Source organism: Canis aureus, chromosome 24, assembly GCF_053574225.1.
Source record: "Canis aureus isolate CA01 chromosome 24, VMU_Caureus_v.1.0, whole genome shotgun sequence".
Lineage (NCBI taxonomy): Eukaryota > Metazoa > Chordata > Mammalia > Carnivora > Canidae > Canis > Canis aureus.
In genome coordinates, this window is record NC_135634.1 from 8697182 (window position 1) to 8724530 (window position 27349).

At 34.8% G+C, this 27349-nt stretch overlaps 1 protein-coding gene across 5 annotated transcripts in view; it reads right to left on the reverse strand.

Moving 5' to 3' along the window:
• BRCA2 (BRCA2 DNA repair associated) overlaps positions 1 to 27349 on the reverse strand; it is a 63387-nt gene that overhangs the window by 13816 nt on the left and 22222 nt on the right. For 3 of the 5 annotated variants that reach the window (XM_077868153.1, XM_077868155.1, XM_077868154.1), the window contains 11 exons: positions 22329 to 27344; positions 20400 to 20495; positions 18396 to 18465; positions 12601 to 13034; positions 11955 to 12136; positions 10441 to 10628; positions 6194 to 6364; positions 5329 to 5683; positions 2030 to 2185; positions 1782 to 1926; positions 476 to 597 (listed from right to left, as the gene is read on the reverse strand). In XM_077868153.1, coding sequence (XP_077724279.1) covers positions 476 to 597; positions 1782 to 1926; positions 2030 to 2185; positions 5329 to 5683; positions 6194 to 6364; positions 10441 to 10628; positions 11955 to 12136; positions 12601 to 13034; positions 18396 to 18465; positions 20400 to 20495; positions 22329 to 27344 — 6935 coding nt within the window. The remainder of the gene's footprint in view (positions 1 to 475; positions 598 to 1781; positions 1927 to 2029; positions 2186 to 5328; positions 5684 to 6193; positions 6365 to 10440; positions 10629 to 11954; positions 12137 to 12600; positions 13035 to 18395; positions 18466 to 20399; positions 20496 to 22328; positions 27345 to 27349) is intronic. The other 2 variants (XM_077868156.1, XM_077868157.1) reach the window with 2 other exon arrangements.

The following is a 27349-nucleotide window of genomic DNA, read 5'->3' on the forward strand; positions in this document are numbered from 1 at the left end:
AAAAAGAGATAAAATACAACAGAATTCGAGTTCACTTTAACAATGTGACAATATAAAAATTGAGATTAATGTACTCAGCTCGTCACATAACAAATATTTTCAGGTGCCTTAAGCTGTTCACTTATCTTAGGTGACAAATTTCCTTAGGGTCAAGACAACTCCATACTTATAAATGTACTCTAATAATCATAACCACCATCAATGCTATAAATGGCTGACATTTGAATGCTCCCTGTATTTGAGGAGTGGAATTTGTATGTGTACGTGTATTTTTGTATGTGATAAATATATGAATTCACCTAGTCCTTACAATAACCCAATGAGGTAGGCACTAGTATTGTTTGCATGTTATAGAAGATGAAACTGAGGTACGGACAGAATAAATAATTTGCCAGGGAGGCCAGAAGACCGACTACAGCTTCCCACCATAAAGGATGATGGTTAAGACTCACTGTATGTTCTCTTACTCTCTCACCTCCAGGTCACTTGGGTCTGGTGCATTTGTCACTGCTTCATAAAGCTCTGCACCATCTTGCAGAGCACAGATCTGCTGTCTTGTTAATGCACATGATGGTATACACTGCTTTGTTATATTTTCTAGGAAAAATGCATCACTAATTAGCTAAAACACAAATTTAAAAACACTGAAAATTAGAGAAACAAGCAAAATGTACCCAAAGAAGCTCATGAAAACAGCATGAGCTGGTGAATCAAATATCGAGAGTCCAATTTTCCTGCAGATTTATATAGAATAGGAAGTTGAAAATCATGAAGAAATGCAGAACATTTTCAGCAAAAAAAAGATAAAAACCCATAATGTCCTTTATGCAAAAAATACTATGATTTTTTTATTATTAAAATTGCTGCCACAGGGAAAACAAGATCTAGCACCAGGTGTAATAACATGAAAACTACAACAACAAAAAATGCAAAAGTTATATATAGGATATTGAAGAAAGAAAATGAAAAATGGCTTAGGGAAAATAATTTTTTTTGAGTGTTTATCTTTCCTTTTTACTGAATATATCTGACATATAACATTGCATATATTTAAGGTATACAATGTGTTACTTTGATACACTTATATATGTAATATGACTGCTACTGCACTGATATTTATTATATCACATTAGTACAATATTATTGTCTATATTCATTATACGATGCATTGGATCACCATAGCTTATTTACTGTTATTTTTTTTTTTTTTTACCTTTAAACACTATCAATTTTATCCTCCCACCTCCCATCCACTGGTAACCAGCATTTTACTTTTTTTTATGAGTTTGATTTAGTTGTATTCCACATATAAGTGACATCATATAGTACTTGCCTAGGGGAAAATAATTTGGCAGTTTTTTCCCTTGCTATTCTTTCTCTAATACCAAAAAAGGATACTATAAATACTTTAGTACTGAAGCTTCAGAGGAAGTTTACTTAAGACTTTTGAAAATGCTGTTTATATGTTTTATTGTCTAAGACAACTGAAAGTATCTAAAAGCTCTCTTGTAAAAAAAAATAAATAAAAGCTCTCTTATGTTGAATAAAGAAGGGATAGTTTGGGGTCACTTCAATGCTTATCTGTATATCTATATAATAATATTTTTTAAAAATTTTAAAAACTCAGATACAGAAGTGGGAAAGAGAAGTCTACTATTCAAAATAAAGACAATTCACCCAATTACAGAGGTTAAATCAGAAGCCTCTTAAAAACACAAAAGCAAAAACAAAGAAACTTGTTCTCAGATTAAAAAGAACTTGTAATATAAAATTCATTTTACCATCATTCTTTTCAAATTCTGCTTGAATTTTATTGAATAAAACTTCTAGTTTCTTTTGTTGGATTTCTGCATATTTTGTTGCTTCCTTTTCTTCCTCTCTTTCATTGCGAAATATGCATAATCCAGATGGGGTCCTCTCCATCCACTGTAATGATGTGTCAAACAAAGATACATGGTAGAGAGAGATCATTCAAATTAATTGTCCCAAAAGGAAGAAATACACAGTAAGCTTCAAGAGTATATCATACCTGTATTGGGTATGCTCTTTGAACAACTACATCAACACAACCAACATTTCCTCCATCACTGAAAAGTGATGACAAGGGGAGAGGGAAAGGTCTAGGATCAGGAGAGAATCCAAGTTTGGTATACCAGCAAGCAGGACGAGTACTGTTAGCAGAAATCTGGACAAATAATGAACAAGTCAACTTGTAAGTTTATATTCAATTTTACTTCAGATGTCATAACATTTTCATTCATTCAAAAGCCTCATGAAAATAAAAAAGTAGAAAAACTGTACAAAAGTGAAAACACTTTCAAAATATAGTCTCAAAAAATTGTTTATGCTGTTATAGTCTTAATGTAAATATTACTAATAGAAAATTAATAAAAGAGACTTCAATTTAAACATGATGGATGAAAATGTACTTATTTACTTAGGTTTCTTCAAAAGACCTACAGGGACAAAAAGGACTGAAGAGAGGAGGGTAGTGGATGAAGCATTAACACAATTTTGGAAGCTGAAAATTTATTGGACAACTGGTAAATAACAAAGAAGCCTGAGAATGATTACAGTTAATAAAAGTAACAGACATTCCTAAAGCACTTATTCTGGTGCCTGGATAGTGTTAAGTGCTTTATATCTATTAACATTTAATCTTTACAACAATCCCAAGGCATATCCCCATTTTATAAATGATAAAAGTCCAATATAACCTGCATAATATGACTCAACTGGCAAATTTGTATGGAGCCAATAGGAAACAAAATAATTTAAGGAAATCACTCAGAATTTGGAAACAACAGGTATCTCTGAAGGAGCATGAGGTGCAGCTAATACTAGAAGGAAAGACAATTAAGACCTCAGATTTCATTTCCCATCCCGAGTAGTCAGGTGACCATCCTTCTCTCACATGAAGAACCTGGACAATTTACTTTCTGGAGATGCTTAAACACACATATCCTGCACCCCGAGCAACTGGAGTGAGGGTGAGATGCTATACTGAAAACAAAAATGCAATGAAAATCTTTATGCTAGACATGAGTCTCCCAATTAGTTTTCTTACTCTGTTCAGCTCTCAGTCACTGGTATTTGAAGGTTTCCTAACAAAATCAAGTCCCTGTCTTACCACTCTAAAGTTGACAAAGCCTACCTATCACAGAGCTTCTGATTAGCTCATTAGTGCCCCACTCTTGAAGAAGAAAGAACAGCTAACAATTACCAGTTGAAGGAAGTCTCTAACCTGAGAGACCCAAACAAACAAAAAGGAGATTATAGGAAAAAAAAAAAAGCAGCAAGCAGAAAAAACTAAAATAAAATATTAATTGATAGCTTCAGAAAGATGAGAAGATGTTGCAGCTATGAAACAAGAACAGGATGTAATTAAAAAAGAAACATTTAGGGAGTATTAAAGGCCTCAGAGAATGAAAGATTATACCAATAGGCACAAGTTCACTTTAGGGATTAGAAAATTAGAACTAGAAAGTAGGGGAGAAAAGACAACAAAATAGAAAATAGGAGAAAAGATGAGAAAATCGGAAGACCAATCAAAGAGGCCTACTGCCCAAATATCAAGAGTTCAAGAAAATTGAAAAGGAAAAAAGTGGAGGGGGGCAAAATTATCAAAGAACTATTTAAAGAAAATTTCCTAGAACCCAATGAAAGACATATGTTTATAGACTGATTACCACTGTGCACCCAAGACAGTGATTTTAAAAGGCCAACCCCAAAGTACTGTACTGTAAAATTTCAGAATACTGCAGACAAACGATCTCCAAAACTTTTTAAAAACAGATTATAGTGAAGGACTGGGAATAAGCAGCACTGAATTTAGCAGAAACTATACAAGAAGCAAAAAGATAAGAGACAAAATGTCTTTAAAATTCTGAAGAAATTATTTCCATCTTACATTCTATATTCAGCCATCTTAGAATAAGATAAAAGAAAAAGCTACAAGCTCCCTCTCTCAAAAAGCCTCTAGAGGTTGCTTGTATGTGCTTAGAGCTAGGGAATAAATCCATATAGATACGAACTCCAGAAAATAGGGCTTCCAACACAGAAAGAGGTAAAAATGATTTCTAGAAACGTAACTGTGCAGCATACATAGAAAGTAACCACTTCAGAATGTGGCAGGAGTAGGGAGAGGTCCAAGTGATCTCCAAGAAAAACAAATGAAATCAGTAAAGGTATTTTAACATATTGAGATGATTTTTATGTATCTCTTGTGTAGGAATGAGTTGGTGATAAGGATATAGAAAATTAAAAAAAAAAAAAAAACGACAAAATAAAGCAAGACAGTTGTTAACTCCTGGGAAAACAGTAAGTTGTAAAGAAAATGTAATTAGCAGATTATATGCCGAGTTGTGAAAAATGTTTTTCAATCATTATAATGTGAACAGTGAATACAGACTTCACTCCTCAACTTTCATAGCAGGAAGCTAACAGTTAACATCTAAAACTGAAGGAGAAAAGATGACATAGTGATATAAGCAAAAGAAACTGCCAAAGAGATTAGAAGTGGTTGCCTTTGGGGAGCATGAAGAGAGAGGTTAAGCAGGATGGCTACAGTGACTGCTTTTGGAGGGAGGGGCAGAGGCAGGTGTCATAAGCCTATGAGTTTTGAAATTATGCACATGTACTGATTTGATAAAAACAAAACAAAAAATTGAAAGATACTGCAACTTTGATATTCTAAGCAACATAAAAGCCTGTTTCGGCTTGACTAAAAGCAACACAATATAGAGTTAACGACAAAGCATGTCCGCTTTAAAAATATTTTTTAAATGCCTTCCTGAAGTAGAGTGATCCAGAATATGACAGAAGTATATTGTTTCACCTCATAGGTGATTCTGACTGTGCAATATTACTATTTTCTCATAGAAATATTATAGACTATTCAATATGACAAAGTCCTACTGTATATAGGTTTAAATCCACATAGAAAGGTACATTTTATTATTATGTATTTAAAAATCACTTAAACCTAATTTTCCAATTACACTGGAATAGAGATCTAATCGAGTAATCAGAGTGGAAGCAGAGCAATACTATGGAACAAGATGGCACCAAAAGCTATAGGTACCCAAATCAAAGCCAGTGCAAATTTGCTCCTGGATTATTTTAGCTCAATAAATATCTCTGGGTTTCCCAGAAATGGCACAAAAAAATTTAACAGTCTAAAAAATTTGCCACATAGACTAACAGTATGTTTTTAAGCAATGGAGCATCTTTGATAGGCGTAAGTTTAAAATTTAAAATCTAAAACCTCCCTAGAATTTAATTTTATCAGTGATTGATTTTTACCAAGTGTGCATTAATTTAATTTACCTTTAACATAAGAGATTCTGGGGCTTCAAGTGGTGTGCAGGCATCAGGAGAGCCTACCAGTTCTGCTCCATGAATAGTGATCTTCTGACCCACAGTCAATCTCCCGTTCTTTACGAGAGCTAAGAGGGGAGGGTCTAACTGGGCCTTAATAGCATACCACCCATCTGTGAGCTCAATAATGCCCACTTTTTTGGTACCCACACTACTAGGTTTACTACTAGAAGTTTCAGATATATCTGCACTTGACGAAATGATTTCAGAAATACAGAGAACAAGTGTTTTTGCAGCTGTGTCATCCCTTTCCATTATCTTCTTTATAGCTGATCTTCTGCTTTTATCAATTTCCACATCATATCTAAAAAGAAAAAGAAAAACGCAAATTTTAGGCATTGTGAGTCTAGAATTTCATTGTAAAAAGGTCACCGAATAATGGAGAATAAAAATTAAATACTTCTAGTGAAGAACAACTGAGACTAGAGAATTTAAAATTTGGTAGCTAGCAATATAGTAAGTTTTATACTGTTAAAATATGAATTAAATATTAAAACTCCCCAGATACAAAAATAGTTTATTAGCAATCCCTGAAAAATGGATCAAATTAGTAAACCATATTCTTCTCACATGCTGAGAGGTTAAGGGAGGGTGAGGTAAGAGGTGTAGGAATGTGTGAATTCTCTTAAAGAGGCTGGAGGATGACAAAAGAACTACTGTGTACCAGTCAGGGATGTGAGGACAGTGAGGGATGGCGACTGTCACTGACAACTGGCTCGTGTACCTACCTTCTATGATGTAGAAGCCACAGACAGCACAAAAGTCTAAACCTTATTACAGTATGTGATTATATAATGTAATACATAAAACTTGCCTGTATTTTAGTTGAAGAAGCACTCTTTCTGGACTTAGACACCTATTAGCAAATTCCTTAGGAAAGGCAAATTCCATGGCTGCCAATTTCCATATAATCCATCTATAGTGATTATATACCCAAACTCTAGAAATACAATTTGGATCCACACCTGGGGTGTCACACAGAGCCCTGAACAAATAAAGGTAGAACAATATAAAAAAACCACATAAGATGATACTGAATTCAATAACCATGACTATTCTTTGCACAAACACTACACTGTACAAGACCATTCAGTAAGTTTTTATGAGTTAGCATATAAGTAATATAATTTAGAAAATGATTTGATACGCATCAAAATATACTAACAAAATTAACATATAAGTCAAAACACTGACTTCACCTGGAAAAGGAGATCTTTAATTTGAAATAATCATGTATTATTTTTCTTTTTCTTTTTTAAAGATTTTATTTATTTATTCATAAGAGACATAGGGAGAGAAAGAGGCAGAGACACAGGCAGAGGGAGAAGCAGGCTCCATGCAGGGAGCCTGATGTGGAACTCGATCCCAGGTCTCCAGGATCAGGCCCTGGGCTAAAGGCGGTGCTAAACCGCTGATCCACCCCAGCTGCCCTATTTTTCTTTTTAAAAATTAAAAAAAAAAAAAAAAAGACTTTTATTTATTTGAGAGAGAGAGAGAATGAGAGGGTACAAGCACAAGTTGTGGGAGGGGCAGAGGGAGAAGGAAAAGCAGATTCCTCACTGAGCAGGGGGCCCAATGTGTGGCTCAATCTCAGGATCCTGGGATCATGACCTGAGCCAAAGGGAGATGCTTAACTGACTGAGCGATCCAGGCACCCCTAGATTATTTTTCTTTCTTTCTTCTTCTTCTTCTTTTTTTTTTTTTAAAGATTTTATTTATTTATTAGAGACAGAGAGAGAGATCAGAGACACAGGCAGAGGGAGAAGCAGGCTCCATGCAGGGAGCCCAACGCAGGACTCGATCCTGGGTCTCCAGGATCACGCCCCAGGCTGCAGGCGGCGCTAAACTGCTGCGCCACCAAGGCTGCCCTAGATTATTTTTCTTAAAAGAGATTGTTTTTAAAAATCACCTAAGAACATCCTTCTCTAGTCCTAGTGATTTTTAAAGATCTTCCTCTCTCTGTTCAAATCCCTATCTCTTCTTCCTTTCCCATTCCCACTTTGAGTACTAGGGAAACAAATAAGAAAATTTCCAGAAGCTTCTACCCTCATATCCATCAACCCACCACCAGCATCTGAACCTTTCATCTTTGTCCCCTATTGCCATTTGTTTTTTTTTGTTTTTTTCCTATTGCCATTTGTATACTAGTTCCCACTCTTTCTTGTCTAGTCAGAAACCTCAATCTAGGAAACGCCTCCTCTCTCTCCCCATTATCAATTTCTTTCTTTTCTACTGAACAATTTCCATCAGTATAAAAAATAGGGTTTTTTTCTTCCTTAAATAAACACAACAAAACTAACACCCTTTATTCCTACTTCCTTATTCAGATACTGCCTTTCTCACCCCACCAATTTACTGACTTATTTTCATTAAGACTAATATTGAGGGATCCCTGGGTGGCGCAGCGGTTTGGCGCCTGCCTGCCTTTGGCCCAGGGCGCGATCCTGGAGACCCGGGATCGAATCCCACATCGGGCTCCCGGTGCATGGAGCCTGCTTCTCCCTCTGCCTGTGTCTCTGCCTCTCTCTCTCTCTCTCTCTCTCTCTCTGTGACTATCATAAAATAAAAATTAAAAAAAAAAAAAGACTAATATTGACCTCTACATCACTAAATCCATGGTTAATTCTCAGTCTTCCTCTTACTTACCAGCAGCAACTGACACCTGGTCATTCTTTATTCCCTGAGTTCTGTCCTCACTTGGCTTGCAACATACCACATTCTTGGACATTTATTTCTAACTTCCAGGTTGCTCTTTCTTAGTCTCTCTTTCATAACTTTAATTTCCATCTACATGCTGAAAACTATGAAAATGATTTCTTTGGCACATACTTTACATCTAAATTCCAGACTTGCATATCCAATTGCCTACTCAACATCTCCCCTTGGATGTCTACTAATATCTCAAGCTTCAAATATCCCATGTGGGGGTACCTGGGTGGCTCAGTCGGTTAAGTGTCCAATTCTTGATCTTGGCTCAGGTCTTGATCTCAGGGTTGTGAGTTCAAGCCCTGTGTACTTAAAAAAAAACAAAAAAAAAAAAAACAAAACCCCAACTGGACACTCCCTTTCTCTTCTATCTCTGATCTTCTCTTTTTTTTTTTTTTTTTTTTTTATCTCTGATCTTCTCAATTCTCCATACATGGTAAATGTACCCTTATAGCCACTAATACCACAATCTTTGGAGATATTCTTACTCTACTTTTCTCTTACATTCCTCATCCAATCCTTGAGCAAATCCTGATGGTGCCACCTTCAAATTATACCCAGAATCCAACTGCTTTTCATCAACTCCACTACTACCTCCTTTGCCCAAGCAGCCACATCTCACAAACTTAACCTCAGCAGTTTCCTAACTGGTCTCTCTGCTTCCATCATTGTTCCTCCAAACAGTTTAATCTCAGCAGCAGCCAGAGTTATTCTTTCAAAAACAAGGCAGATCATGTCATTCCTCTACTTTAAACATTCTTACTCAGGGCAAAAATGGTTAATCAGAGTTAAAGCCAAGCTTCTTACAAAGGTCTGTAAGGTCTCATCTCTCTACTTTCTCTGCTACTACTCTTCTGCTCATTCTGCTCCAGCTACACTCACTTTCTTCCTGTTTCCCAAATAAGCATGCTTCCTGCTTACAGTCAATGATGCTTTCCTTGCATAGTTCTATACTCATTCCCTTGCCCTCCTTCAGGACACTGACCAAATGTCAGGGCTTCAGGGAAGACTCCTGACTAGTCTATTTTATTTTTTTATTTTTTTTATTTTTATTTTTTTACTTAGCCTATTTTAAAACTGAACCTTTCCTCACCCAATTCTCCCTATGCCCTTTCCATATTTATCTTTATAGTATTCATCATCTTCTAATATATTATACAATTTACTTATTTCTTTTAAAAACTTTCCTTCTCCACCTCAGACCCCTCTAAAAACATTAGTTTGACTTATCAGAAAAGGGCAGAGATTTTGTTTTCTTTTGTTATTCCGAGTACCTAGAAGAGTTATCTGGCACATAGTAGGTCCTCAATAAATATGTTGAATATTCAAAAAACAACTTAAGCTTCAAAAGTCAATATTATGAACCATGCTCACCTGATAACAGGATAATTACCCTTAACTTCTATACTATGCAAGTATAATATATACTTAATACAACTGTTTAGTGTACTTTTCCAACTAGAATTGATAGCAGATATTTATGGGAGACAAGTACAAGGTGTAAATAACATTCCTGTCTTAAAATATTCCAAAAACATAACAATAGTCTCGGGACGCGTGGGTGGCTCAGTGATTGAGCACCTGCCCCTGGCTCAGGGCGTGATCCTACAATCTCAGGATTGAGTCCCACATCAGGCTCCTTGCCTGGAGCCTGCTTCCCCCTCTGCTTATGTCTCTGCCTTTCTCTGTGTCTTTCATTAATAAATAAATAAAATATTTAAAAAGAGTCTCAAGAAAAGTGTCTTCCCACTTTCTCCAAACTATAAATTTTGGAAAGATATATAGAAATTAAAAAAAATAAGAGCATTAAAAATAGGTTTCTTATGTCTAGCACTTGGCATGGTAATTTCATCTCTGTTAGCAAAAATTTTAAATAATCTTTGTAAAAGCATTATAACTATAAGAGGTTATTCAGTTTCTAAGTTGTTGATATTTTAGGACAGTAAAATTTATTAAAATTTATTAGTTATTTGGTTTTATTATTATTTGACACTTGAATATTTCTGCTTAGCTTCTAGTATTTGTATTTCATATTTACTGAACTATACAATGAAAGAATAGAACGTGTGTGTTTGTGTGTATCTACAGTAGGTCCACTTAAACTTTTCTTATCAAACTTTATTTTATAAACACATATGAAAAGGGTCTCAATTTAAGAACATTATGGACAAACCATAATTCACTTTTCAAACGATTACAATAGAATGTCAGGTGAACCGTAATGTGCTTAAAATAATTCACTGTATGAGAATTTGATTTTGAGCCAATTTAATAAGTTTTAGAGAGGTAAGTAAAAAAAAGACAGAGATTGTAGAATACAGAAAAGTTAACACAATCACTTTTGGCAGAGAGTACCTATAAAATTCTTCTTTTCCAATCTTTCCATCATTGGAGGGTATGAGCCATCCACCATCAGCCAATTGTATTCCTTCTCCAGACCATAGGCCTTCCTTACCAAAATAATCCTGAGCATGAAACTGAAAAGACTCTGCATTTTTGCTGTTTATTTTTACACAATGTTTGGAAACACCATACATATAGAGCTGCACAAAGTAAATGATAGAAAAATTTAATAATAAATGAAAAACAAAAAGCACATGTTTCATAGAATAAACACAAGTATAATAAATCAAAATTGAATTTACCCAAAATTTTCATTTAAATATTAAAATATTCACCATCAAAATATTTAACTTACTAGAAGCTAAACATTTTAATGTAATATAAATGACTCCTACTACATTCAAGGGTTTGCTGCACCCTTTTTATTCCCCTTGTACATATGCCTCCTGCTACAGCTGCCATAGGATAGGAAGTCATTCTGGGGACAAAAAAGTAATATTTTATAAAATCTCTTAAGCTAAAAAATTCAGAAGGGGAAAAACAGTAAAAAGCATCAGTATTTTAGGGGATCTGACTTCAGGAAGTCAGATTTGTACACAAGCCTGGCCTACTTCTACCCCAGTATGCCTCACCCCAAAGTATCTTTTCCTTTGTTCAGATGTGATTCTGGACTCATATTCCTTGCTCTGGAACTGTGGCCAGTAGAGGAAAACTTACTAGTTAAGTGCCATTGGGGCAGTTACTTAACCCTCACTGTGCTTCTGTTCTCTCATCTGCAAACAGTGGACAAAATGATGATGCCTTTCCTTTAGATGCTTGTGAAGATTAAGTGAGATCCAACCAGTGCAGGCACAGGGCTCAGAAGAGTGACAAGTGCATAAAAACTACTCAATAAATGTTATCTGTTAATTTTATCAATATTATGTTCACCTCTCCATTGCCTAAAGTTCTAACTAGATAGCAGTCTTAATAAGAATCCTTTTTAAAAAATGTCATTAGGTCTTAATGGATTCAGGACTATAAGTTATTCACACTTTAAATTCAAGTAGACTATTTTCTTTTACCACCTGAGAGCACTATAGTAATAAAATGAGTATGTTTTGAAGGGGGAAGAGGAATAGCAATTTTGGAGCACATATCACTTTGGTAGGATAAGATAGCAGAGAGGAAGGCTATCACTATGGGTTGATTAGGAAACAAAATGATTTCATTCATCCATTTCCATATTTGTCTATTCTTTCTTTTTTAAGATTTTATTCATTTATTCATGAGAGACAGAGAGAGAGACAGAGAGAGGCAGAGACACAGGCAGAGAGAGAATCAGGCTCCATGCAAGAAGCCCGATATGGGACTCAATCTCAGGACTCCAGGATTATGCCCTGGGCCAAAGGCAGGCACCAAACCGTTGAGCCACCCAGGGATCCCAGTCTATTCTTTCTTTGAACAAAACATTTTGGAGATACTAGTTAATAAAATGAAATTATACTCGACTATAAAAGTTAGTAGCATTGTGGACAAAAGCATACCTGTTTATGAGAACATGCAGAGGGGACTCGGCCTTCTACTGCTTCTCTCAGAGAGATTCTAGGCAAAGTGGAGGTTTTTGCAAGATACAGACTACCTGGCTGTGGAAAAATATGCTGCCTTTGTTTCTTTTTAATCCGCATATCCTGTATATCTCTGGCGTTCTGAAGATTTGTAATTAAATCTATTAAAGAATAAGTTAGCAAAAATTAAACCTCCATGTAACATTTAAAAAGCACAACTTTTGATTTATAAAGCCATATATATTAATTTGTTCTAATTTTCAGGGATAATTTGCTAAAAGCATAGTTTCAACTTATATACAATAGATATATTATTTTTATTTCAAATTTGAAAAAAATTAGTAGCTTTTTAAATATATATTACAGTAATAACAGTCTTAGATTGTTTGTCTAATTCCTTTTTTTTTTTTTTTTAAATAAGAAAGTCCACAAGTAGTTACCTTTGAAAAACATTAGAATACTTTAAATCTAGTCTTTGGACTTAGGAAAAATCGAAAGGCCATTAAAAAAGGTTCTGAAATTATTAATCATCATAAAAGGGGTCAAATCCTCAAAGCATTATTTAAATATGAGAAACATCTAACTGGAGGGCAAAAATGTGTCAACACAAATTTTTACACAATACCTAAAGGTTCTTTTTCATTCTTTGTGAATATTATAGTTGCTGCTTGATTGGAGTTATTTTTCTTAAGCTGATGGATTCCACTGTCATTAATATTTTTTTCACTATCACCAGAGCCAAGTTCATCTATGTCTTTGGAGTTTTGTTTGTTTTTTTCCAATTTAGTATTCTTGCTAATGCACTGCTCATCTCTGTGAAAATGTGATTTAGTTTTAAAAGGTGGGACAAAGACTTTCACTGGTTTGCCTGGAGCAATCAAGTGTCTCCTTTTTTCATTTCCTGTGGCAGGAACCATACAAAATGGTTGCCGTGAAACTGATAAATTACTTGAAGATTTTTCTGAAGCCAGGTGTTCATAAAAATGAGATTTAGGCAAAAATTCTTGACCAGGTGCAGTGAAATTTGGATTCTGTATTTCTTGCCGTTCCTCAGTTGTGCTACAATGAGGAGAAAATATTTAAGTTTGGTTATTTACCAATAAATGTACACATATGTAAATGTTTTGGAATATATATATATATATAGGAATATATATATTGGAATATATATATATTGGAATATATAAATTGTAAATCTCAGCTGCCATATGGCAATCCTACTCTGGCAACTGTTTTGCATTTCATTATGTTTGCCATCCAAAACAATACCACACTTTTCAAGTCTGTAACCATTTCTCACACACTGACTTCCAGCCTTTACCACTTACTTCATGTAACAGAAAAGTCTGTCAAACCTGGATCCTCTGGTTTGTCTCTTCTAGTTCTATCTATCACAGTACTCCCTAACCAGAGAAATATCTGTCGTCTTCTCAGGTTAACACCCTCACCTGTATTCTTGACCCCACATAATAACTGGCTCCTCAGGAGTCCCACTCTCTGAATTATTATTCCATGTCCCTCCTTTCTCTTTCTACCACCTATTTATACCTTTTTTAGTGCTCCTTTCATTAAGCCAGAAAGCCATGCCCATCCGTGAAACACTTTTTTCTTAGCCTTATCTCTTCTTCAAGCCAATACTCATTGTGATCTATCCTTCATGGCCAATCTTCCCAAACAGGTAATCTAAACTAGCTATTTTCACTTCCTCAGTTTCTGCTTATTGAACTCTCATTTCTACCATGGTTCTACAGAAATTGTTCTCAACAAAGTTGCTAATGACCTCCCAAATGCCTACACACACAGCTTCATGTGTAAACTCATTCCACCTGACCTCTGGCAGTTGACTTCTTTCCTTAAAATTCTCACCATTAATACCTACACCATTATTGTCCCTCTGTTTCTTTTTTGCTGGTTTTTCCTCTTTCCCATCTCTAAACTTGGACTTCTTCCTTAGATGTTTTTCCTGGGTGATATGAGTCACTTCCATTGCTTAAATTATCATCTATCTAACAATAAAAATATTAATCTGTATCTTCATACCTGACTTTCCCCTAGGTTATTTTTACACTTAGAAGTTCATATAGTACCATATACCTCTACCTTGATGTTTCACATTCATCTCAAACTCAACATGTCTAAAATTTATCACCTTTCCGAACATACATGTTCTTCCTTATATTTGATATTTTGTTGAAAACCCCATACTTTCTTTTACCCAAACCTGAATCCCTGGAATTTGAAATTGCTCTCGAACGGATTTATTCAGTCATCTGGCCATCAAATATTTTTATTTTTTATATTTTTTAAAAGTGGGCTCCATACTCCACTGCATGTAGAGCCACTGACTGCGGAGCCCAACATGGGGCTTGAACTCATGACCGTGAGTTTAAGACCTGAGCTGAGATCAAGAGTTAGATGCTTAACCAACTGAGCCACCCAGGAGCCCCTAGCCATCAAATAGTTAATGAGTTCCTACTATGCGTGCTAGACACTGTTTTGGCTGGAGGATATAATGGGAACAAAATGAAAACACAGAGATTATATTCTAGTGGAAGGAAACAGACAAATATGTCAATTGGTATGAAATGCTATAGAGTAAGTTAAAAGCATGGTAAGGGGGACAGGGAGTATCCAGCAGAATTAAATAAATAATATTTTATACAAGTTGGTGAGGAAGACATTATTGATAAGGTGACATTTGCACAGAGCCCTAAAGGAAGGAGATAAAGCCATGCAAGTATTTGGGATAAGAGTGCTGCAGGTAGAGTGAACATCATGTGGTGGGCTAGGTAGTAGTAAGCTAGGCAGAAGTATAGTAGAACAGAGTGAGCAGGGAAAGTCAGCAGGTAAGACTGGCAAGATAGCAAAAAGACCAGGTCATGGAGAACCTGTACACTCTGGGAAGCACACCCCAATTGTACTCTGAGATGAGAGTCATGGATTAGTTTTTGAGGATAGAAATGACGCATTCTATCTTATGGTATGAGTGTATTTTGAAAGCAGAGTTGATAGACTTTTACAGGAAAACAGATTAGGGGAAGGTTATCAGCTTTAAAGCTGTTAAGTTTGAGATGTCTATTAGTCACCCAAATAAAAACCTCAGGTAGATAATTTGATGAATGCATATGTTGTTCAGGGAAGGAATTCAGGCTAATGATATTAATTTTGGAGCCTTCAGTAAGCAGATGGTATATAAAGTCACAAAAGTGGATGAGATATTTACTAAGGAGGAAGGTCAGGGAAAGAAGCCATCTGGAGCTGAACATTATTTAGTGGTTAGGGGAAGAACCAGCAAGAGAAAGAACAGCCAGTGGGAAGGAGAAGAGTCAGGTCCCAGAAGCCAGAGTAAAGAAAGTGTTAAAAAGGCAGGAGTGATTAACTATGTGAATGCTAGGTTAACAATGAGGATGGAGAGCTGACAGGATTCAGCAATATGGGGGTAACTAGTAATCTTGACAAGGGGTAGTGTGCAGTGATCAAAGAGTGAGGTGAGTTCAGGAGAGAAGGGGAAGAGATGAAGTAGAGAATATGAATGGAGATCATTCTAAGGAGTTGTACCTTAAGTGGATAAGGAAATGGATTGGTGAGATTAGAGGAATCAAGAAAGGTATTTCTTGTTTAGATGGAGACCTAGAGTATACCTGACTAATGGGACTGATCCAGTAAAGAAGAAGATAGTAGCAAGGCAGGAGACAGGAGTCTCCTGGACAGGAGTAATTATTGGACTGATTTCCCTGAAGAGATGATCGAAAGGAGATCTAGTACATAAGAATGAATAAACCTTCTGCCCCAAAACTTACTTTCATTGATCTTGTACTACCTTGTTCTGAAATATTAAGAATCCTGTGAAAAGAGTTTTCTTTGTAGGTTATGACCAAGATGTCTACTGAATGTAAATGGAGATACTCTACCACTCCCAATTAATCACTATCTAGCCAAATCTTCTCGAATCATCTTTCACTCATATTATACTCTGCTCTAGCACCTGTGTTAAATTGAAACCTTTACTTCCTTACTAATCTCCTTGCAACAGTTTCACTTTGGTCTATTTCTAAAACACAAATCTTGTTATGCTGCTCCTCTTAGAAACTTCCACAGTCACCATCCAAGTTTCAACTTATCAGAAATGACACAGGAAGTTTCCTACTAAAAGGTCTAACATCCCTATTTCTTTTTTGTTTCCTCCCAGTCCCCATGGCACCCTGGCCTGCTGACTCCTGTGAGAAAAGCTACATAGCTTCTTACTCTTCCCAGAGTATGGAGTGCCCTTGCCCAAGCATTCCTTACATTCAGTATGAAGAGCTGTTGTTAAGTTTCTGCTGCATAATTAGCTGCCATTTTTCTATGCTGTCGCATCACTTTGTTATACCTAGTTTAATACTTATATTACAGTAATTCTTTTTATGCCTGGTTCCAAGACTAACAATCTAAGGTAGACTTATTTATCTTTATATCTATCTGCACAATATAAATTAGATACTTAGGAATTTATGCATGCTTATTAAATGCACAAACTTATTTTCTCATGTGTAAATTAAGGCAATATGCAGATCAATAAGCATTTACCTCATATATAAGATTACAACCTGTTTCTTAAAATGTTAACAAACAAATCACCTGGGTTTCTAAGTTCAAAACATGTACATTAGTAGCTTGCTGGAAAATACACAGGATAGGATTCTGTGCTAGAAATCATTTTCTCTCAGAATTTTAAAGGCGCTGCTCTGTAGTATACATTATAGAATCCATAATCTTCTAGCTTCCATTGTAAATGGTGAGAGAATTTATACCATTATGACTCTTGACTTTGTTTGAAACAAAAAATTTAATTTTTTTGCTCCCTGGAAAATTTAAGATTTCCCTTTGCCCTTAGCATTCTAAAATTTCCCAAGGATGCGTCTTAAGATGAGTCATTTTTATTCATATGCTCACTCAGAAAACCCTTTTAATCAGAAAAAACTTGTCTTCCAGTACTGATGAAGTATCTTAAATTATTTCTTTGAAAATTTCTCATTTCTCCTTTGTTCCTTCTTTCTCACACTCCAAATTTTCAGATGTTAGGCCCATAGGACTGACTTTTCTAATTATCCTTTCTTCTTTCATCTTTTCTTTTTGTTTTTGTAGGTTTCATAAGTTTTATCTTCTATTACTTCTATGGAGTTAATCTATGTCATCACAGTTTTTTAATTTATAAGAACTCTTTTTTATAGTAACTTGTTCTTATTTTAAGGATGCAATAGGTTCTCTATCCTGAGAATACTAGTAAGTTTTTTTGAAATTTCATTCACTTCCTTGCATGGTCTATTTCCTCTAACTTCCTTTGTTTGTTTTTGTACTATGGGTATTATCTTTCACAAAGGCTTTCTTCCAATAACTAGTGATTCTTGATTCTCTGTTCCTATTTAGGAGTGAAGTGTGTGCTGGTGAGGCTTGTCAATTGTTGGCATCATTGCCTGGTGCTCCAGCTATGAGGTTTCATTCAAGTACCTGCGACTGTCAGTATTTGCAGTCTTTTCTATTGAGCTAGTCATGTTCCCCAGGAAAAAAAAAATCTTCCAGTCTTCTGCCTAGAGGTCTGGCTGCCAGTATTTGGGAGCCAAATGTGGGAAGGAGGCTGGTGAGTCTCATTACTTGATAGACAGATTTTTTTTACTTAATCTCTGTTTTCAGTACCTCCCCTCAACTCTGCCTGCTGTGTCTCCACCTTCCCAATTCAGAATCCCTCCATTTCACCTTTTCTAGACAATAACCTTCTGGTCTTCTGGCACAAAAAGGATAAGCTGGCTGTCTGCAGTGGGGGAAGGGATATAAATGTTTCCTAAATAGATTTTCAACTAATATTTCTATTTTCTACCTCACCTTCAGAAGAACATGCTGCTGCCAATTTGCCTGTCTTGGATTCTTTAGGGCAAATTGGGTACATTGTCTCCTCTATGAGGTTTTAGTTTTCTATGGACTTTCTAAGTCTTTCATGCTTTTTGGCTTTCACAATTGTTATTTTTTTCTCTGATCATTATCTTTGTGGATTTAGAAGTTAAACAAATGGTCTTAGTAATTTGAGTAGGGTTTTGAGGGGGGAGAGATAAAAGAATATTTTCAATATATGCTATATTTTTGATATATTTGAAATTGGTTTTCAGTAATTTCCTTATTCTTTCTTAAGCTCTCTTATCCATAAAATTAGAATAAAATCTTTGTCTACTATCCACAGATATTATGAAACTGAAAAATGAGATAATAATATGAACAGCACTATAAAGTACTACCAAAGTACATTTAATCTTGCAGGCTTTCTAAAACAGAAGTATTAACTTCTATACTGCATATTAGTGCCACTATTTTTTTAAAAACTGTACCTTCCCCACACTATATTAGTAGAATTAAACAACAGCAACAACAACAAAACTAAGTATGTCTTACCGAAAGGGTCCACAGGAAATTGGCTCTAAAGAAATATGATGCATAAACAAGCTTCTGTCTTTTAGGATGCCTAGAAAAATAGTTTATATTATGTATTAATGACAATCTAATGGGGGATTTTATTCTTTATGCCTGTATATTACACATTATAAACATTTACATAAAAACTTTATTATAGACTTGAAATTTTGACTCATAAATTGATGACTATATTCTAAATAACTCAGTGTAAACATATAAAGGAAATCAGTATAAATTAATCAGCTGATGTTAATCAGAACTCAAATGTGCTACCTGCCATGCAAATATAAAATTTAAAATTTAATCTTATGAAGGTTTACAAGCCAAACTTTAGCTTTATTCTCAGTATGCAACTTTTACTTCTTTTTTTTTTGGAAGATTCATTTGTTTCCGAGAGAAAGCAAGTGAGAGTGCGAGCACAAGTGGGGGGAGGGGCAGAGGAAAGGGAGAGAGAGAACCTCAAGCAGACTGCACTGAGCACAGAGCCTGTTGTGGGACTTAACCTCATGATCCATGAAATCATTACCTGAGCAGAAATCATAGGTTGGACACTTAACCAACTGAGCCACCCAGGTGCCTTCTTAAACCTTCAACTAGTTCATTAGTATGGGAATTGGTTGAATAAACTAGAATACATTGATGCAGCCACATGATCAAATACTATGCAACTATGAAAAAGGATGAGAAAAAAAAAAAAAAAAAGAAAAAGGATGAGAAATCTCTATATAGTTATTAAAGGTTTAAGTGAGGGATTTATCCCATGTGTTTCTGAACTAAGCCTCTATAGTCTAACACATTTATCCCTCACTATCTGAATTTTTCCTTTCCAAATCCAGGAACCAAGTATATAGCAAGTAATAGTTACATGTTTTATTTATTTTTAAGTATTCCATGGTAATGAGATAGGAAACCACGGAGCATTTTAAGCAATCAAGAGGCATGATCTGACCAGGATGATTCTAGCTGCTGTGTTAAGGCAGCCTGGAGGAGGGGCAGAGGCAGAAACAGAGAGATGAGTTAAAGCAATGACCATGACTTGGATCAAGATGGTAGGGGCAAAGGTGAGAAGAAATGATCAGATTGTTATATTTCAAAGGTAGAACCTATAGGATTTGCTGATGGGCTTTTGTGTGGAGTATGAAGAAACAAAAGAGTAAATGAGGACATCAAGGTTTTGATGTATCAATTGGCAGAGTGGCAGCAAGAAAGGAAAGAACAGAAAGAGCGGGTTTGGGAGAGGAATGGAATCAAGAGTTCAGCACTGGTTGTGGTTACTTGGAAATGCCCATTAGCAATGTAAGTAGAAAAGTATCAAGAGCAAATGAATAAGTAAGTCTGGAGTTCCAGGACAGGTTAAACCTGCATACATAATTTTGGTAGTCACTGAAGTTTAGGCAGAGAAGAGCCCTAAGGACAGAGCCCTGGGGCACTCCTATGTTTAGAGAAAGGAATGAATAAGGAAAAGCCAGCAAAGGCAACAGAGAAGTGGCTATGCAGGAGGAGAACCAAGAGGATGTGGTGGTCTCAGGAGAGTGACCAACTGTCTAATGTGGCTGAAGGATAGAGCCAAATGACACAGAAATGACTGTTGGATTTACGAACATGGAGATCACCATGTAACTTAGGAAAGAGTGATTTTGGTGGAATGGTGAATGAAGGTTAGTCAAAACTGTGACTGGATTCCAGAACCTAAGCTTTAATTTATTATACTAAGATCTTACTAAATTTTTATAGTTTTTATTTTAAAAAGTCATTATTTTATAATCATTTCATGCTTCCCAATTACAAAGAACCTCCACATCATACTAGGTGTTAAGAAGGAAGAGCTTGCATAACAAAGCAAGATGTATCTTTAGCAAACCACACTATAAAGTCTTATCCAAGTATCTACATACCCGAAAAAGCTTAGAAAAAGAACTTAAAAAATACTGTATCTAGTACCTATAGAGAGGGGAAAAGATATGAATACAAAGCACATTTTACCGTCTGGAGTGCTTTTTGAAGCTTTTAAAGATGTTTCTTGATTTTTTATTATCCTGTCGAATTCATTTAACAAGTTTCTTTTAATTGGGGGTTCTCCTAAAAAGAAATTTTCATACATTTTTTAAAGCAAATAACATCAATTTTGTTTTTCAAAGGCTTTATAGCCCATTTTTTAAAACTAAAGAATTGACTCTTAAAATTTATTAGGCAAAAAAATACATAATAATTATAATTTAAAAAGCAACCATCCTATTTTGAAAGATGATTCATTTCTCAATATCAATTTTTTTTAACCATTTAAAATACCACTATCTAATAGGGGCTAGGAATAAAAACATGCTACCAGTTACCAAAGATATACTACTTTTTAATAAAATAAACTGGTACTGAATGTGACTGTAGGTTTACCGTAAATAAGGACAAACAAAATTCCTTCAAGTAAAACTCTTTCTGGATTGAACTTGAGAAGGAATTTATTATGGAGGTCCTTGAATTAGAGTAAGTAGAAGAAAAGACTTTTTAAAATTACCAAAATTACTTTAAAACATTAGAAGTTATACTTATTTAAAAATTCTACAAAGGCTAAGAGTAAAATTAAACCATAATTCAAGTTATGCATGTTCAACTCATATGGAGATAATATGTGATAATAGGTACTTTGCTTTTTGATGCTTTATTAAATGGAATGAATTTGTAGAATAAGTAAAAATGACCATGTAAGGCTTTATCAAGTGTTAGATTATGAAGTGATTTCATTGTTTAACAAGGACCTGTACTATTCAAGTAACCAGAAGTTGATTAAGCTATATACTTATATATAATAAAGGTGAGAGAAATTAAAGTGATGCCATTGAGAACATTTATTAGAAGTCTGAGTTGGGTTTTTCTTTTTTTCTCCTAAGCAGGCCAACCCACTTGGGAATAAACATGAACAAAATGGGTTCCTATAAATAAAGCCATTATTTTCCATAAAAGAATTGTGAATCTCTTAAAGCATCTGCACTTGAGAATTTTCACACGAGCACAGCAATAGTTTAAGGTAAGTATCATAAATGTACTACTATTCCCATAACATAAATTTAGTATGGAATGTGACCTGGATAACACTTAAGCAAATCTGTATCCATCAGGGTCACTGAAGGTACCAAATGGAAGAGTGAACTGACTGGCTTCAGTGTCTTCTCTGTAATAAGAGACTGGACAAGACCTGTGATAACTCGATTCTATGGGTCTATAGTTTTTTAAAAATAGCTAGTTATTTAACATCATCCACTTAAAAGCAAGAGTTAGTTATGGCATATAATTTAATTGTATTTGATCAACAGATTCAATTATTTAAGATTACTCCCAGAGATACTAACAGAAAAAAAAAATCACACCATTTAACCTAATAGAACTAAGTTGTTACATAAACATTTAAAAGAGAAGTTAGAATATAGTCCAAGTGGCATTAAAACCAGAACACTATCTGCTAAAAATAACTGATTTTTAGAATACTTCAGAGATGAAAAAAAGGAGGCAAATCAGCACCCATAACTGAAACTATTTTTTAAGTTCTTAAGAGCCAGAGTTGGAACCTTTCTGTGTTCTCTCTATATACATATTCATATTTATTTGAAAACAGTTACTAAGTTATATTATGCAGGCTGTTATAAGGATAGAGATTTCACGTTTTCTAGGGAAACTTTAACAGTAATTTCTCAATTATAACTACATTAATAATCTCTAAAAATACATTAAAAAACCTCAAAATATGCTTCTTGGTATAGATTCAGAGATATCGAGTGAAATCACATTCCCCTAAACTATACATAAAAGTCTATTAAAATATAGCTTATAATACCTGAATTGCTTTAAGCTAGCATTCCAACATTTTTAAAGACTTAATTTAAGTGACTGGCAATCTGAAAGGAAAAAATAGACACTTACCAACTGAGACAAGTGCATCTCCTCTTCTTTTTCCAATTCTTGAATTTAACAAAACCATTTCCTTAGTGTTTTGGCATGTAAAAACAAAGTGTTTGGCATGACTTAGCAGTTCGGAATCTGTCAGCTCACCATCTTCCATAAAAGCTTTGGCAATCTCTACGGTTTCTGTTTCAAAATAGTTTTCTGGATCCTTGGAGTAAGTAGAACAAAATTCTATATTTGTTTTCACAGGAAGATTAGGAAAAGTTTCAGCTTTCCCAATCTCTGTTTTTATATTTTTAGGTAAAGCTTGTTCTTTTCCCAAAGGATGAATGTTCTCAACAAGTGATCCTTTGCTTCCGACTAGCAACTGTGGTTTGTCTCGCTTCAATTGAGAGGGACATGGAGAAACTTTAATAGAGTGATGATTTTCTGAAGAACCACTCTGATTGTTACAGTTACTTGATAATCTAAATTCTTTATTGCAGGCTTTATCCAATTTGGAGTTTCTGGAGTGTTCTGGGGTTCTCTTACCAATACAAGAGGGAGGAGGCATTTTTGATACATCTTGTCTAGAAGTAGATGAATGCTGAAGACAACCTTCAGTTCTGATCAGATTGAATTCTTCTAACATTCCCTTAACTTTGCATAAGGCACTTTCAGAAACTGGAACTTGTTTCCCACTTGCTGTCCTAAATCCAGAGAAAGCAGATGATAGTAAATTTTGGGAGGTATATATCACAGTATTTTCTTCATTTGTGAACTTTTCTGAATGTTCTTCATTATCTTTAAATGATACTTCAGGAAAGAGTTGCTTGGCACTATCTTCTAGCTTAGAAAACACCTCTCTTGCCTTTTGTATTGCAGCATCTGATACTTGTACAGATTTTCCACTTGCTGTGCTAAAAATCCCACATGCATTTGTGTAAGAGACTGACTTGGGAAGCTTCCCCCTAGGAAGTTCACATCTATCAGAAGTTTTTGAATTAATCTGACAAGGTGGTGTTTCAGAAACTTTCTCCAATCCAGACATACTTTGGTTAAGTTGTGAAGTTTGTTCACTTTGAATGTCAGCAAAAACCTTATGTGAAGGTGAACATTCTATAGCACCCAGAGAGTTAGGAAAAATAGCCTCTGAATCATCCAGTGCCTTAGGATAATCTGCCACAATTTCTGCATGGCAAGTGTCTGATTTACTCTTGGTGTTTTGTTTAGTTACCATGCTGCAGTTGTCTGTAAACCCCTCTGTCACTTTTGTCTGGTGTGCAACAAAGACTCTTTTACTATTTACTGTACTGTATGCAGGTACAGAATTATTTGAATCAGAATTCAATTTTTGAATTGTATTAAAATTATTTGAGTCAGATATGGCCACTTTAATGGCTGTATTTTTATTTTTGCATGAAGAGTTAGTCGCAAGTTTCTCAACACAAATATCTTCATTTACACTTTGTGGGTCTGTGTCTGCTTCTCTTCCAGGGGACATTATTTCAGAAAAACCAATGTTTTTTCTCTCTCTAATATTCTTTATTACTGGTTCAATACCAGAATTATCAATTTTACTTCTTGAAAGATATTCTGATTTATTATACACTTCACTAGAATGACAAAAGCCAGGATGGTATGAATAGCTGTTAGACATGGTACTATTACTTAAATAAGTTGAGCCTTGTTTTTCAGAGAGATGATTTTTGTCATTTTCAGTTATGGCACTATTTGAACTATTTCCACATGAAGGATTTTCTACGTAATCATCAGGATATTCTTTTAAGCAGTTAACCTTGGCAGCATTTATTCTTTCTGATTGATCATCCCATTCTCCTTCTCTAAGCCATTTTTTTGCTTCAAATAGTGAAGCCTCACTCACAGAAATTTTTCTTCCGTGTCCTGTGTAAAATGTTAAAGGTGAGTTTTCAATGGCTGAATAAGTGGATTGATTTGTATACATTGTAGGCTTTTTTGCTGTTTCTTTTTCTGTATTTTCATGTACATCAACTTTCTGAGAGGCATGATCTGATATTTTAAGATTTTCAGTTTGTTTGTATAAATTATCACTTAAGAGCCTGGGTCTTAAGGCTGCAATCTCATTAGAAACAAGTTTTTTCTTCTCTAGAGAACTGTGAGTTTCTTCATACTCTGGGGTAGTTGTTATTTCAGTTGTCCCACAAGCTAATTCACGCCCATCTTTACATTCTTCTCTGTCCTTGGACATCTTTGCCCCTCGATGGCTAAAATTAGTGATTTCACTATTATCTTGCTCTTTTTCTTCAAAAAGATTTTTTACTTTGTCCAAAGATTCCTTTGTAATTTCTATTTTTTTCCCACTAGCTGTATGAAAACCCAACACAGCAGATTCTTTGATCTTTTTTATTTTACTTTCTGGTCTTTGCTGCAGGATCAGTAATATATTTTCAGTACCAATTAGGTCACTTTCTTTCGTTATTTTGTCTTTTCTTTCAGTATTTTCTATTACCTCATGATTTGAGATGTCTGTTTTCTTGATATCTATGCCAGGAAGTAATTCAGAATTCAAGGAATCTGAAAAGTTATTTAATTCTTCTTCTGTCCATTTTTGATTAAGGAGACTTCTAGCTTTATTTAATGACTCTTTGGAGACCCTTATATTTTTTCTGCTTGCAGTCTGAAAGGATAAATAAAAAGTGTCAAAATCTTTTATGTTTTGCCCCGTATTAGCTGTTAACTGCTGTTTATTTGACATAGTAACATGAGATGTTTCTTCAGCTTTCATAACTTCCAAACAGGTTAAATCTGACAAACCTTCTTTAATTTGAGTGTTCCCCTCCTTCATAAACTGGCTAGATAATTTCAGATCTATGTTGTGCTGATCAATACAGGGCAAGCCATTTTCTTCTTCATGAATATAAACTGTATCATTTTTACTTGAATCACTGCCATCAGATTCTGAGTTACAAGTATTTCTACCAGCGTCAGTACATTGGTTACCTTCATTTTCTGTATTTCTCCTGTAACTTTCAGTATATTCTTCAACAAAAATGTCAGTAGTCATTTCAATATTATTTTGTAGTATTAGCCGGCATTTATTATTTTTCTCATTTAAATTTTTATCATTACAATCTTCTATCTGAATCATTGAGACAGAATCATTGTATTTGCTTGAGGAGAAACTTCTATCTACTTCTACAGAAGTTTCCTCATTGATATTCTCAAGGTCACTGAACAGTTTCTTAGCTTTTTGCAATGCTTCACTACCAACATTCAGTTTTGTGCCACGAGCAGAATAAAAGCCTCTAAACTCCACTTCATTTTTATCTGTTGAATAGCCAGAAGCACTTCTGTTACAGCTGGTTCTTGACAAGCAAGCAAACTTCTGCTTACCTCCAATTATACCTTCAGATTTCTTGCTATCTACCTGACTGATAGATGGAGCATTAGTTGTGAGATGAAGATCATCATCTTTCCATTCCTTAGAAGTGCTATTCAAGATAGTCAGCTGGTTTTCAGGCATTTCAAATGGATTTTTCTGTATTATGTGGCTTGGTTTTCTAAACTGTGTAAATTCAAACTGGCTTCCTGATTCTTCCAAAATAGTAGAAAGTTCTGTAATTTCTGCCTTTTGACTAGGAGTTAAATTACGATTTGAATCAAAATCTTGCTTTAAAGATAAAGTTGGAGGAGCTGTGTGACCACTTTCACTATCAGAAACATATGTGCTATTCTGCACAAACCCAGATATGATATTAATTGACTGTGGATCAAGTGCATGAGATTTGCTTGGTTTCTTTTGACTTTCTAATGATGAAGTATTTACAATTTCAAGACATGCTAAGTTAGTAGGATAATGTTCCTCAATATCTTTGAAAAGCATTTTACTTTTCCTAATGTTGTTTTCAGAGAGTTTTATCTCTTTATTAGAAGCTGTTTTGAAGCCATTTTCAAAACTGTGATTTGAAATTGGATCAGACAGTCTTGCCCAATTATCCATATAATCACTGTTTCCATTTGATTTCCTAACTATATCTGAGGTAATGTCTGATTTTGAATCTTGATCTAGAGTCATTTTTAGTTGTTGCTTTATGGTACTTCTGTTCCTTTCTGTAAGATCATCTATGCTTGATGAATAACAATCTTTCATAATCGACACTTTGGCTGTTTGTTTGTCATCCAGGTCTGTACATACTACCATGGTAGAGTTCTTAGGAACAGAATCTCTTACACAACAGAAGTTTGAATCATGTAGTTCCTTAGTATTTCCTAAAACAGGAGTATTACTTTCATTAGTTATCTTTAAGACAAAATTATTTTCATCATCTGGGAAAAGTTCTTCAGAGTTTGGATTAACAGTTACTTTTGAAATTAAAGTAGTTTCTTTTTGGTCTTTTTGGATTGTGGTGAGATTTGCATTTTGGTTGAACTGAACCTTTACTGAAGATGATGCTACTGTTATATGTTTTTCAGTTGACAACAGTTTAGCATTTTTAGAATCTGCATTTAAAACATGTATGTCTTGATTCTTTTCCATGGGAATATTTTTGGTTAATTCAAAACCAGTTTCATGATTCTTACATTTTAGTTTCTCTGATATTTTATATGATTCTTTTCCTCTAGACATCACAACTAGGCTTGATGGAGAATCCCTAGAGCTAGGAGTTAACAGACTGGTATTATCACAGTCAAATGAAAAGCTTTCTGGAGACTGAAAGTGAATATCACTACCTTCCACTTCTGAATGTGGCACAGGAGGGTGACTTACTGTAGGCAAGACTTTTTCTTTTATATCTGAAACTCTTTGTTTTTTTGCATCATCTTCCCAGTGTTTTTCCTGCAGGGATGACAGACAATCAGTTTCTGTGGTTATAAATGACTCCAATTTTTTCTTATTAATTTTTGCTTCTTTATAATCAGGATCCTGAGATATTATTTTATTATTAGGAGAACTGGCTCCATTACTGGAAACTTTTCTCAGAATTGTCCCAAAAGAGCTGGTTAAAGACAAAGCTGGTTTTTCTGAGTCATTCTGTAAACAGTTTTTTTTGATGGAAGAAGAATGCAATAAACCTAAG